This window comes from Alosa pseudoharengus, unplaced genomic scaffold (genome assembly GCF_046254945.1).
Source record: "Alosa pseudoharengus isolate Yale_2024_CS ecotype anadromous, Long Island Sound unplaced genomic scaffold, YU_APseudo_1.1 YU_APseudo_1.1_scf_17, whole genome shotgun sequence".
NCBI classification, from domain to species: Eukaryota; Metazoa; Chordata; class Actinopteri; order Clupeiformes; family Clupeidae; genus Alosa; species Alosa pseudoharengus.
In genome coordinates this window covers 13,248,140-13,263,043 of record NW_027468640.1, presented here as the reverse complement: position 1 = coordinate 13,263,043, position 14,904 = coordinate 13,248,140, and the positions used below count along the sequence as shown (strand labels likewise).

The following is a 14,904-nucleotide window of genomic DNA, read 5'->3' as shown; positions in this document are numbered from 1 at the left end:
TTTCACAAATATAGCATCTTAAATAAATCACACTGCTTTGTTTTTGAAAATGTGGCTGGAGGTGAGCGCTTGTCAGATGCCAATTTTAAAGATGGCTAAAGTAGCTAGCAAGCAGCGGCCATTGAAATGAATGCAGACAGTACTTCTTCTCTCTCTCAAGATATATATAATTCATTCATGCAATAACCCAATGAATCCAAATGAGATTGTGCTTTAATCAGAAAGAAGACTGAAGAAATGCATTACCGTAGATATTCCGCCCCCTCAGTTTTAACCTAAGCGCTGCAGAAATGTTGCCAAATCTATGTATAAGCACTGATTTATATTCGGGAAGTTAGGATAATTTCTGTGATATGAATACAAATGGAACCGATTGTGATGATGATGATTTGGTGAAGGGCATCAGCATTGGACTGGTAGTTGATAGCAGAGTGGAGATAGTTTGTGAACCCCTCAGATTTGTCCCACACACTGGTGGTCCTTATTGGGGTATATGTGCAAGTTACCCTGCATGGGAGCAGATCCCTTAAGCTAGACAAACATCAGGAAAGTTCTGAGGCTGCTAGTGTGTGTGTGTGTGTGTGTGTGTGTGTGTGTGTGTATATATGTGTATGTGTGTGTGTGTTGGGCTGATTGAATGGCTGTCTCTCTGCTGGGATGAGTGTACCCTCTACATCATCTTTTTGCTCTCTCTCTCTCTCTCTCTCTCTCTCTCTCTCTCTCTCTCTCTCTCTCTCTCTCTCCTCATTTCTCTGTATATATATGTGTGTGTGTGTGTGTGTGATGATCGCGATATGTTTACATTTGATGTGTGTGTGTGTGTGTGTGTGAGAGAGAGAGTGATATCCCCAGTAGAATGGAAAACGCATTTTTTTTGCGGAGGGAGCTGACAGCATCATGGGAAGACGAGATGGTCAGACTCAAAGAACAACACTTTAATCACCCCCCCCTCTCTACTCTTCACTGAACTCTCACACTGACCTCCTTTTACACACACACACACACTCTCTCTCTCTCTCTCTCTCTCTCTCTCTCTCACACACACTCCTACACTCTCTCTCTCTCTCACACACACTCCTACACTCTCTCTCTCACACACACTCCTACACTCTCTCTCTCTCTCACACACTCCTACACTCTCTCTCTCTCACACACACACACACACACACACACACATACACTCCTTTTTCTCTCCATCGCTGGTGCTTCACTGCATGAAGATGTATTAGCGACGTGCAGTTCTGAGCTCATAGTTCACCGCCATGAGCAGCGCTGTAAAGCATCGGCATGTAGCCAGGACAGCGTCTAGCCTTCAGACCCACTCAGGGTCTCCCCTAGAACACCTTTAGACCCACTCTGTCTCCTCTAGAAGACCTCCAGACCCACTCTGAGTCTCCTCTAGAACACCTCTAGACCCACTGAGTCTCCTCTAGAAGACCTCCAGACCCACTCTGAGTCTCCTCTAGAAGACCTCCAGACCCACTCTGGGTCTCCTCTAGAACACCTCAAGACCCACTCTGGGTCTCCTAGAACACCTCAAGACCCACTCTGGGTCTCCTAGAACACCTCCAGACTCACTCTTGGTTGGAGTTAATCCAATTCAGTTGTCACTAGACTGTGCATAATATGACACTAGTGTGAATTCTCTCAAAGCATGTCAAAGAAATCTATGGACTGAACTGAGTGAACTAAGGACTGAAGTAATTATTTGCATTATTCTGCAAACAGATCATTTTAGTTGCTACTGTAGTTGTATATTTTTGTGTTATTGATTAGTCAATTCTTCTACATTGCATTTGGAACTGTAATGACTTGATTTCCTTGTTGTGCCTTCTAAGTCCTATCATTATTCAGTATGGAGCTGTTAACTTGGATGCCTGTTATGAAACAATACTATAGAAAGACTATTCTCATACAGCATTTGTCCAAAAGACAAATGTCCATGCAGTCTTGTTTCGAAGTATAGTGAGGGTATGGGGCAAACAGGGTATCGCGCCAACGACTCCAGGCCTGGTGGGTGCGTTAGTTCCAAAAGTGTATCAGTCCCTCAGTCTAGAATGAACTCGCACACCAATGTTGCCGATGCAATTTATTAATCCAGTCAACCCAAAAGTGCAAAGTGCTCTCAAAGTGCAAAATGTTTTCGGTCCCATTCAGACCATCCCCAGTGAGCACTGAGTGTGAGAGACATAGTGAGATACACAATTAACTTGAGTGGCTCCTTGAAGCAATTGGTGCATTTCCACAAAAAGTAAACATTAATCACAAGATTGTTTAAAATCAAATTTTGTGCCTTGTTACATTGGTTCATTGTGGCTTGAGTATTGCTTTGCTTGGATGGCTATGATATATCCATATGGTGAGGGCAGAATGTTGCTATCCAGCTGCGGTATTGACTTTCCCCCTCGGTGTTGCTAGATGGGAGTGTTTAATCATGCTGTTTTCATTTGGGTCAAATACAATAACAAGAAGGTTTTTCAGGGTTTCTTGATTTAGAAGTGCTGGGCTTTTGGCCTGCTGTAGATCAGTCTTTGGTTGAGTCAGTCAGGCAGGGTGTGTGTGCGTGTGTGTGTGGGGGGGGGGGGGGGGGGGGTAAAAATAAGGAACTATCCGATTTCTGCCCGTTTCCTCATCTGTTTTGTCTGCAGACACCTGGGGTTTGTTTACCAATCCAGACTAATGTGTACACATTTGTTTGCAGGATCATTCATTCAGAGCTTAACCATGCACGTAGCTTAGAAACTGAACAGGGTATTCTCCTACATTCATACAAGCTACAGTTTTTCGTTTTGTTTTGTTTTTTTCCCAGGAGTTTTATTTGAACAAACAAAAAGTATAATCCATCATTATAAACTAATGGATGATTGATTGCATAGTATGGTCAGGGCACTTCTAGAGTTTTGTTGATAGTCATGATGTGATGGTCAGTTGGTTAATGAAGAGCAGCTGGACAATGACGGCCATTTTGCCAGGTTAACATGCTGAAGCTGTGATCTCCAATCCATATGAGACAGTTCCTGTCCTCTGTAATGCCTATCCCCACATCTCTCTTTCTCTCTCTCTCTCTCTCTCTCTCTCTCTCTCTCTCTCTTACTTACTCTCTCACTCACGCACTCACTCCCTCCTTTTCTCTCTCTCTCTCTCTCTCTCTCTCTCTCTCTCTCTCTCTCTCTCTCTCTCTCTCTCTCTCTCTATCTTGCTCACTCAATCCCTCCTTCTCCCTCTCTCTCTCTCTCTCTCTCTCTCTCTCTCTCTCTCTCTCTATATCTTGCTCACTCTATCCCTCCTTCCCTCCCTGTGCACTGCCAATGTCTTGTGATTAGCGTAATCTGCAAACCAGAATAGGGGCTGAGGCGGTGGCGTCCGGCTAATGAAGAGAGCTCCTGGCTCCAGCAGGCCTGGCGTTCATGTCAAGAGGCGTAGCCGGAGAAGTGGGAGACAGCTGATGAATACTCACATCAAAGGCTTTTCCGCGGTGGCGCTAGTGGCGGCGGAGGCGGTCGATGTTTCATCCCTGGCCTCACATGAAAAGGTTGGCCATCTCGCGAGCAGCGGCGGCCGTTGTGCAGGAGACGCGGCCAGCTGCCACACTTTGATTTCTCCCTTCATCTCCACGTGAAGAGGAGGAGAGGAGGGAGACAATCGTCTCGTCTATCTGGCCCACAAGCAGAACGGCAACACACACACACACACATTTATTATCTTATATTAGTGTGTGTGTGCAGTAAGAGAGAGAGACGTAGAGAGATAGGTATGTCTGTTTCTCTCTCTCTCTCAGACCATTCAAATGCACACACACACACACACATTTATTATCTTATATTAGTGTGTGTGTGCGTGTATACAGTAAGAGAGAGAGACAGATAGGTATGTCCGTTTCTCTCTCTCTCTCAGACCATTCAAATGCACACACACACACACACACACACACACACATACACACACACACACATTTATTATCTTATATTAGTGTGTGTGTGCGTGTATACAGTAAGAGAGAGAGACAGATAGGTATGTACGTTTCTCTCTCTCTCAGACCATTCAAATGCACACACACACACACACACACACATGCAGTGTTGGGAGTAACGGCGTTTAAGTATAACGACGTTACTAACGGCGTTAATTTGTCAATAACGGAGTAATCTAATTAATTACTTTTTACAACGTTACAATGCCATTAACGTTACTGGACGTTAAATGCGGTGCGTTACTTACTTTGCATTGATTGAATAAACTGTGTAATCCGAACGCACCCCTGGCTCACAGCTAGTGAGGAGGTGGGTTAATAACGACGTAAGCGATTAGGATTGGCTAAGGCAGAGTCATGTTTCATGATAGCCAATCAGAGCCAGTGTTTTTACACACTTGCCAGCACACGCGCCACACACACGCAACAGCTAAAGTAGAGATTCGATGAAACAGCAGAGGTCAGGAGCAATCCGATGAAAAGTTGGCATTTTCAAAGTGGAGATATAAGCACTACTTCAAATTCATTGTGGTCAAAGGCAAGAAGGTGCATGTAATGTGTACATTATGTCCAGGAGCGAAGACTTTGTCGACATCCGTTGTAAGCAACTCTAATTTAATGAGGCATCTCACACACGCTAGTGGCCAAAAACACCGATAGCCCCCCTCCACCAGAGATGATAGCTTGCCATCCACTAGCAAAGAAGGACTCGGAGCAATGTCCTCCAAGCAGCAAAAGCTAGATCTTTCTGCCTCACAACAAAAACCTATGACACAGGCTGAAGTCAACCGTAGGTCTGTCGATGTACAATTTCCCCTTGGGGATCAATAAAGTATCTATCTATCTATCTATCTATCTAATAAATATCGAAAGTTATGTAGCCTACAAACACCTGTCTGTTCTACTAATTTCAACTGGCTTTTCAAAACTGCTCAAAAAATCCAAATTCTTTGACATATAGCAACTTTTTTTTTTAACAGTAACGCAAATAGTTATTTACTCTTATCATAGAGTAATTCAGTTACTAACTCAGTTACTTTTAGGAACAAGTAATGAGTAACTATAACTATTTACTTTTTTAAAGTAACGTTCCCAACACTGCACACATGCAATACATACATGCACATCCATACATATATATCCGTGCATGATATCCACAGCGACCACCATCAACCAATCGCCTTATTCCCCTTCCAGAGGTGGCCAATCGCGAAGCACTGCAGCTACCCTGAGTGGCTCAGTGTAGTGTGAAGGCTGCATCAGTTGGGGCTAAGAGTTGGAGACCTCTTCTGTGCACCCCGCAGAGTCTGCAAAGCTTTTATCCTCGCCGCCCAACGTGCCTCAGGGCCCCCGATGTGAGAAGATAAGCAATAGAAACATCACTCGCTTCTCCCTTTCATGTCTCCTATGGACCCAAACACTCTATGGTGAGTGACACCATAGGCGCTCACCACCACGGCGTTGCTGCGCACACATCTAGAAGGTTCCGTGAGGTCATTGCGTATCGCGTCGCTGCCTGAGGTGTTTTGAGATATAGATCCTGTATATGTGCTCAGCCTAAAACTTCCTTGATTTTTTACCCCATTGCTCGCATATCTGTTTAAAAAAAACACTTTGATGCGATCAAATAGATACGAAGATAGGAAGTGATACAACTCAGAACATTGTTTTCATTCTGTTTTGGTAAATTTTCTGCACCAAGATCCAAGGTGACAGAAAGCGAAAGTGAATGTATTTGCTAATTGGGGATTTTCTTGCATCCTTTCTGCATCTTTAGCTCCGTCTTCAACTCTGTCTTTCCGATCAAACAAATCACACTCCCAATTAGTATTCTCTGCATACAGCTTGCCATTGGCATTTTTAAATCTTTAATTGCTCTCTCTCTCTCTCTCTCTCTCTCTCTCTCTCTCCCCCCCTCTCTTGGGCTGTGCATATCAGGAAAAGGGTTGGATAATAGAGGTTAAAGAACATTAATAGGTAATGAGCTGCTCCTTGGTGGCTTGTAACTCAAGTGTCCAACAACAAAATACTTGTAGAACCGTTGGCCCCTGATTTGAATAATTATGATTTCCGTGTGCATGGAAAGAGAGAGTGACTGTGTGTTGCAGTGTGTGTGTGTGTGTGTGTGTGTGTGTGTGTGTGTATGTGTGTGTGTGTGTGTATGTGTGTGTTTAATTCTTCATCGGTTTCCATTGCCTTCTCGGACAACATGAAATCCACAGAAACCACTTCCCATTCCAGGAAGTCCGCTCACCATTGAGGCATACCCCACAGGCTGGCTACAATTAGCTATGCCGCCACACACACACACACACACACACACACTTACATTCAGAGTAAGAAACTAAAGCAGTACAGCACATTTTGTTTTGACGGAGCTTTATTCGTAATCTGTTTTAAATTGGAAGGCTTTTGTAAACAGCATGAGATCACTGTCCAGATGATGTGTGTGTGTGTGTGCAGGAAAGTTATTTACTTGTAGCCGGTGTGAAAGCAGGTGGAGAGCATTCAAAATGAAGGATAATGTTACACCTCATATTCTGTGCTATACATTTAGAAACTTGGTCTTGGTCTGTGTCCAGGGTAAGTATGTTTCTAATACTGCTGTGGCATGTTGCTCGTATAAGCCCCATGTCATCACTGCATCCTTTCCCCTGTCATGCCATTTCACTGCATCTCATGTTATCATGCCTTTCAGCCCCAATGGTGTCTTGTGTACTGTATATATAATGTACACGCTTTTTTTTGCTAACTAGCGCTAGCACTAGTGGTCATAGACCTCTTTGCCCATATAAGGAGACCCATATCTTGGCAAAGATGGTACCCGGATCTCCTTATATGGGCAAAGATTGCAGCTTTGGGTAATTTTTGTAGGCGAACTTCAGAGGTCTATTTCCACTAAAGCTAGATCCTGATGTTAGCAGTAGCTGTAGTGTTATGCTACATTAGCATCATTGCTACGTTAGCATCATTGCTAACTACTTCGCTCTCTTGTGCAGGCCATGGTGGAGACGGTGAACAACCTACTGCAACCCCAGGCCCAGTCGGTGTGGAAGGAGCTGTCCGCTGGGGAACAGCTGAGGGCAGCCACCATGCTGTTGGACACTGTGGAGCAGGGGGCCTTCGTTCTGGCCGACAACCTGCTCAAGACCGACATTGTCCAAGAAAACACAGAGAACATTCGTGAGTTGCCTTCTCCTGTAAAAGGAGTCCCTCTGTCCTCAGTTTCTGGCTGTCTTGAATGTAGTTAAATTATTCTAGTGTGTTGTCTGCAGAGAGTCAAAATCAAAATCTTAGAATGACGATAGAATAACCAATATATGTCCTCAATCACATCTATTTCATCATCAATGATGCATCAATAAAGTATGTTCAAGAGGTGACATAGTGAATCTGTTTAATGAAGTGATGCGTTTCAAAACTAATAAATAAGTCAATGAACTAAAGCAATACAAAAGTGTGCCTAGTTTGGGAAGTAGTTTTAGAAGTAAAATAAAACTCTCTCTTGGGGACTGCTCCGATGGCAATCCTCTAGATATCTAATTAGTCGTTCGGTTCTATTTATTTATTATTATTATTTATTTGATTTATTTTAGGGAGCAACCTCTCTCTGAAGCATGGCATGGGTGGCAAGCCTTTGGCCGTGCTGATGGCCTGTGAATATTTTATTTGTTTAATTACATCTCATTAGATCACATTTCCTTATTTATTTATTTTTTTTCCAGCTGGCAGGAGGAGTGATCATTATTCGATACTTGAAACAAACCCCACTGCTTGTTCAGAGAAATGGATTTGGGGAAAATCTTTCTCTTGTGGTTTCTAGTTCTATTGGGTTTTTTTTTTTTGTGTTTTTCCCACGTCTGTCTTTCTACGGGCGTCATGCAGAATCATCTGGGAGATATTTGGATCGTTTGTCTCATGGCATTCAATTAGAGTCCAGAAGAACACAGGCGAATAATCATAATGACAGCCTACGTCCCCAAAGCCCAGCAATTCTCTTTCTCTCTCTCTCCAATACGCACACCAGCAGGAAATTTACTGCGATTTTCTACTGCCAATAGCACAGAACAAGCACAAGTTAATGCTTAACGTTCGAGCGAATGCCAAACGGCTACAGCCTCTTGCAGACAGCAAGGATTAAAGTTCTCCGTCGTAGGACGGATTTCCGTCAATTTGATTTTAGAAATGTCATATTTGAGATCGATGCAGATCCGATGAGGAAAAAAAAAACAGGAGGGGGGAGGGGGGACTATCACCTTTGCTTTTCCTTTTTTAAGGCAACTACAAATATTAGGTAAATGTTTAAAGACCTAATAGTGTTCTTGAGAACTTTCTGTGTCTCAATCAGTGACCGCTCAAGAAGATAGCCTACGTCAGCCATGAGTTTTGTTTATGTTGTAGCTACACACTTGTCTCGGGCGTTTGCTTAAAAAAAAAGAACACGTATGGAGGACTATAACGGTCTAAAAGTTGGATTATAGTGACACAATCGAGACAGCTGATGAGGTTGGCCAATCCGTTTAACTTTTTTGGATATGATATTGTGAGCTCTATGTGCGAATTCGGAGAAGAAGCGTAGGCTCTTTCCGTGCATCAATGTAGACAATTTCTTACTATCGCGAACTCTTGTCAGGGGAGGTCATTCATTTTGGGTGTCACCTATGACTTGAACAGACAGCCTGCTATGCCACCCGATGTAGGCTACTATTATTGTTACAGTTTTTAATCAATGCAACTAACATTATGTGTAAAGCGACGCAATATAAACCGTAGCCTATGAAATTTATTATCCCGTCTGTTTTGACATATGTACAACAATGTTTTTCACAATTTGCGACGGAAGGTTTTGACTGAGCGTGTTAACATAAAATAAAAATAATATTGTCATCATCGCGAACTGTCGAGTAAGGGGGTCAGTCGTGTTTGTGACAGCCTTGTAGCCTATTTTGCTTAGGCCTCACTTTTAACGACAGTAGGTTGTGAGTGTACGTTGACAAAAAATAACCATACAATTACTAACCAGTAGGCCTACCAGAACCTCGCATATAGCGTCATGATTTGTGTGCGTCTATTTGGCATTTTGCTGTCATTGATGAGTTGTTGCTAAAGGAAGGCAGGTGTCAAAAGTTAAAAAAATAAATGGAGATGGGCAGCTGTTGGAAACGGGGGAGAACTAACAAGCCATGGTGTAAAGAAATTAAAGTGCCAGGGGTTTGCTTTTGCGCGGTTCGCTGCAAGAAAATTGTTTATGGATGCAATAGGAAAACGTTTTAGCACGCCACCAATCAGAAGACCGCCATAAGGTTAACGTTCGTGCACTTCAGGACATCTTCCCTACCTGGTGCAACTAGCCACCACGTATGTGTATTGAGTATTGCTGCTCATTGGAAAACTGAGTTGTCTGTAAAACTCAAAATTACCATGTTTTCATTAAAAATGCGGATGAGGCAACAAATGGAAATATGAACAATATCTAGAATGTTCTGATTCGTTACTTTGATGAGGAAATGGGAAGTCTTTCAAACTTGATTTTATAGATTTTACTTGATGTTGAATTGCATATTAACAAGAAAAAAATCTCCCCTTTAAACACTTTTGGCCTGAAGTAATTAAATAAGAGTGTGTTAAAGCCTTTCTACAATATTGCTGCAGTAGAAAAGAACAGCAATGGCTAATCAGCAATTGTCAGGGATGGTACTAAAATATATTTTTGTTCATCAGGAAAACTCAATCTCAATCAAGAACACTCTCAATTCGCCTTATTCACCTGGCGGCCATTGGCGGCTAAAACGAGGCTACAGGGTACACAAACCATAGGATTGTTATGTTCTATGCATTCACCTGTAGGTGGCATTAATTATATTGACACTTTCAACAATAAAAACAAAAACAATGCTTGAACGTTCTATATTTGGGCCCCAATCTACTTCCTCTGCATTAAGATAACATATGGAATGTTAAAAAGGATGTCTTGTGGGGCCAACTATGATGCTGATAATAGACCTCTGAAGTTCGCCTACAAAAAAGAACCAAAACGGCCATCTTTGCCCATATAAGGAGATCCGCTTGTTAATTGAAGCTAACTACCTATGGCAAGTTGCATTGCAAGTTAGCTCTGGGGTAGCAAAAATCTAAGTGTGCCGCCTTCACTTACCGGTGATCACAGTAGCCACTCAAAGGCAGAGGACAAAAGTGTGTTCAGGAAAACGTCTGCATTTCAGACTTTTTCATCCCCATGAGAATTTAACAGGTGCGATAATTCAAAATCCCCACGTTATTTTCCCGTAGGAAAAATCGCCAGATACCGGATGTCAAAGATGGCAGCTTTTTTGTAGGCGAACTTCAGAGGTCTATGGAACTCTCTTGAAAGGGTCCATAGTAAGTGTACCCTGTAGCCTCGTTTTGGTTTAAACAATGGGGGAATACTCCCTTTACTTGCTGTTTGCATCTTTTTGTACATTAAAAACCAATAGGTCGCGACCGCAAAAGGGGTGCTATATATGAACAAGTATGACTTACGGCCTGAAAAAAGTTCAGTCAAACGATTTTTTTTCACTTTAATCCCTGAGACAGTAGTTAATTACTCCTCTTCAATGGACCATCTCTTCCTTGCCCCCTGTAACGGCCGCCGTTTTATCGGATTTGAGCTCCATCGGATACCTTCCTTGTATTGACCAGAGGACCGTAGATTAGGTTTTTAAAGGTCCCGGCCGTTGGTCGTCTGGCCTCGCGCCAGATTTCCATCGGCTACTACACCAGCCTCGGGCGGTTGTTTTTGCCAATGTGCCAAGGGCTATTTCCCTTTATGCGTATCCCCCTCTTTATTAGCGATAAGCACTGTACGCCACCTCGCCCATTATAATGGCTCTGAAATTGCAGAGTTGTTCAAAGGGCTGGTCGCATTGGGTGCAGGGCCGAATGAGGTACTTGGATGCACTTGAGGGAAAAGCATTCCTAATCTTTGCTTGTGCACAAGGCTCTAGACTCATTAAGATGGTACTCTCCTGAGCAAGTAGTTTGGCCTGTTTGGACCAAGTGCTTTTAATTTGCGTTTGCTGCAATGCACCTTTTTATGCCTCGGGAGCGAACTGGTAACATTTTTAGGGCCGAAGAGAAAACGAAACAAAAAAGCAAAAAAACACAGCACTTTTGTTTCAGTAACAGACCATACATAGGTCCATAAATAACCTCAGCAGTTTACCGTGAGTTTACAGACTGCAGGGAGAGTCTCCATTGGAGAGCATTATAGCCACAGGAGAGAGGTCATGAGCCAGTGAGGAACATTTGGGGACCTGAGCACAGAGAGAGAGAGAGAGTGAGAGAGAGAGAGAGAAAAGAGAGAGGGGGAGAGTGGGAGGGAGGGAGAAGCGTTGATCTGCACTTAAAGAGTAGGATTTTCAGGGGACTACAGCTACCATGGAAACACAAAAAATGTAGGTCTGTTGAGCTGGAGCTGTAGAGCCCAGCATTGGGGAATTATATATTAAAAACCGGAATTTATGGTATCTGGCAACACATTTATTCCGACATTAAGAGATTCTGGCCCAGTTGGAGGAACGAGTGAGGAGAGAGAGAGAGAGAAAAAAGAAGGAAGAGAGGGAATATGAATGAGAAAGACAGAATAAGGAGGCCCCTCGTGACAAACTCCTTTATGGATATGGTTTAATATCCTTCATGGCGGTGCAGCTTAATCATGCCTCTTTGACACATTTACCACGCCTTTAGCTCTTGTTGCCATGCTTAGTTAGTGGGGAGATGGGGCTTGTTTTTCCTTGGGTCCCGTGCGGCACTTTCGTGAGCACGACAGCATGCTTGTGTCCCAAAATAATGGTGCCCCTCGTGCCATGTAAATCAGTGAAGCAAAGGCAATGGGCCTTGGGTTGTGGAGGAGGGAGGGGGAAAATTGGACTAGTGTAGCCTATTCGATTTTTTTTTTTTCAATGTCGAATGTGGGTGGAGGTTTATTTGACATGCTCTTTTAGTTTGGTTTGTTTATGCCCTGTAGCTTCAGGTTATCAACACAAAGGCGAGTGCTCTTACTTTGGAAATCTGAGGCTTGGGCAGCCACACAGGCGGGTGTGTGTCTGTGTGTGTGTGTGCGTGTGTGTGTGTGTGAGAGAGAGAGAGAGAGAGAGAGAGAGAGAGAGAGGAAGCAAGCAAGCGAGATTGCATGTGTGTGTTGAGGTGAGAGAGAGATTGCGAATGACAGACTGTGTCTCTTTTTTTATTTGGTGTGTATGTGTGTGTGTGTGTGTGTGTGTGTGTGTGTGTGTGTGTGTGTGTGTGTGTCTCACAGTTATATGCCGTGCACAGTTAATCTCGTGAACAGATTTCTGGCGATTAGCGTGTTATTTAAACCCCGTCTTTGAATGCACCCACGGGTGCTGCCACATCCCCCGGCGTCTCTGCCGCGCCTGCAGGCCGTCTTAAGCTCTCCGGCGGCGCCGAGCGGCGAGATGAGCAGGCCGGCAGAGGGGCTCAATTCCTCTGACTCAGAGGCGTCCGTGCCAGCCGAGCCGCGATTGGTCGTTATTATCCTCGCCTTGTCCCACCGTGCACCACCCACCCCCCCACCCCCCACAACTTTAAAGTGAATAACGACACTGAAGGCAAAAATACGGGGCCCGTCATTAATGCCAGCCAGGCCGTGTGCACTGTTGAATATAAATCGATGTGGAACTTTTCAAGCTCAACAGGAAGGACTTCTCTGGGATGTACCACTGCGTGGGGGGAATGGGGGCGGGGGGGGGGGGGGAATGGTGAAAAGGAGAGAGGACCAACTATTCCTGAGGCTATTATCTGGATTGGTACAAGTGAAAGTTTCGGTCTGGTGCAGTATGTGTGGGCAGAGTGAACCAAAACAGTGCACAGTTTTAGGCTTTGCCCCCCCCCAGCCTCAGGATTCTTCCCAGACACCCAATACCCAAGCAAACTGTCAATTATAACTATGAGAAGAGAAGAGAAAATCCTCATTAACGCCCTAAGATGACTTTTACATGAGGAAGGGAAATGCCTTCTAACTACTTACAAGTCTAAAACTACTATAAATAAATACCAATATGCATATGATCCTCTATGTATAATTTACATTGGCTCTGTGTATTTGTTTACATCTTTAAATCGTATTTATTTCTCCAGAATTGGAGGTGGTGCGCATGAGCACGGACGGCAATCTGCCTGACCTGAAGTTTCCGCAGAGTGGAGGTCAAGGAAACTCCATCCACCTGTCTGCCAACACCCTGAAGCAGCATGGCCGCAACGGTGAGGACTCAAGACATGGACCTGCTCAGCGAGCCCATCATAGTCCTCGCCCTGTAGGCAGAACAGAGATGTGGCCACGGATATAGATGGGTTTTGTGTGTGTGTGTGTGTGTGTGTGTGTGTGTGTGTACTCGCGCCCCTTTGTGATGTTGTTTGGTGTAAATGTGCCAACTCCATGCATTTGTAGGCTGTTGTGATGCAATGACCTATAAGCAATTTTGCAAGGTGACTGACATCTCATTGGGGAGCAAAACAGGCACATGAATACATGCAGTGCAGGAAAGCAAACATAATTGCAGACTTTACACCTCTCGGCCCCCGTGGTTAGTGGCTATTCAAACGTGCATTACGGTGCATGTGCTAACAGATAATGCTAGTGCTGTAGTGCCATCAATGTGTTTGTATACATTTCATTTGTATTAGACATTTGTATGCATTTTGTCTGCTTTGGAAATCTATGATGGATGTGTTAGCGTGTGTGTGTGTGTGTGTGTGTGTGTGTGTCTCTGTGTGTGTGTGTGTGTGTGTCTGTGTCTATATACTTTAGTTTTGTGTGTCTGCATGTGTGAAGGGCACATTCTCTTACATAATCGTCAGATTGTGAACAAATGAATACCGTAGGTACAACTGTTGGCTTCCCTCTTGCATTAAATGAGATGTGACCTTTTCAGAGCCTCAGGGTAAATTGACTCAAGTCACATCACTGTTTCGAGGCCATTAGTTTTCCTTGTTTTGTTTTCAGTTTCCTCTATAGTCCGCTACAGGAAGAAAGCTCTCAACCTCACTATCTGACAAATCTACTTTTCCCATTTAAAAGTAAAGCCATTACTGCTATTTTCTCTCGACGTGTCCTCCACACACACACACACACACACACACACACACACACACAAACACACACTCACACTCACACTCCCAAGTACAAAGCATTCACAGTCTCTTTTTTGTGTTTTTTTTGTGTGTGTGTGTGTGAAGATTTTGTTTAAATGGAGACATTCAGTTTGAAATTGGTCACTTACTTAAAGATTTCTGATGCTTTAGATATATGGTCGACCAATCACTGAACTGAACCTATCCTGAGTACTTGGGGGTTAAAACAATTCTTCATAAAAGCTCAGGCACAAGCTAGCACAGGCACAAGCTAGCTAACGTGACAGCTGCAGTAGCCAGTAGCAGGCGAACAGTGTGTGGAGAGGGGGCGGGGCCAGATTCATCCCACTTCCTGAAATGAAGTATAAGGTGTACTGTAAAGTTACATTTAAGACATTTGAAGGCCATGAGGGGACTTTTTTGTTTAATTTAGGGAAACAGAGAAGAGATTTTAGGGTTTAATAAACTACTTGAGTCTTGTCATTAATCATTTTCTCTGAATTGGCAATGAACTCATTTCATCCCCTCTCAGGTGAGATCCGGATGGCGTTCGTCCTGTACAAACAACTGGGCTCTTACCTGTCCACGGAGAACGCCAGTATGAAGCTGAGCAACGAGGCGCTGGCCACCAACTACTCGGTCATCGTAAACTCGCCCGTCATCACGGCCTCCATCAGCAAAGACAGCACCAAGGTCTACCTGTCTGACCCCGTCATCTTCACCGTCAAACACCTGCTGGTACGTGCTCACCTGTGCCCCCAGGTGGGGGGACCACACACAGAAAAAGTATAAACTATGTCAAT

The 14,904-nt window shown here is 43.9% G+C and overlaps 1 protein-coding gene across 1 annotated transcript in view; it reads left to right on the top strand.

The window, feature by feature from the left end:
- The window catches only part of LOC143127887 (adhesion G protein-coupled receptor L3), a 197,182-nt gene that overhangs the window by 117,145 nt on the left and 65,133 nt on the right, over positions 1-14,904 (top strand). The window contains exons 8-10 of the mRNA XM_076289600.1: positions 6,970-7,153; positions 13,109-13,231; positions 14,634-14,839. Of these exons, the coding sequence (XP_076145715.1) occupies positions 6,970-7,153; positions 13,109-13,231; positions 14,634-14,839 (513 nt within the window). The remainder of the gene's footprint in view (positions 1-6,969; positions 7,154-13,108; positions 13,232-14,633; positions 14,840-14,904) is intronic.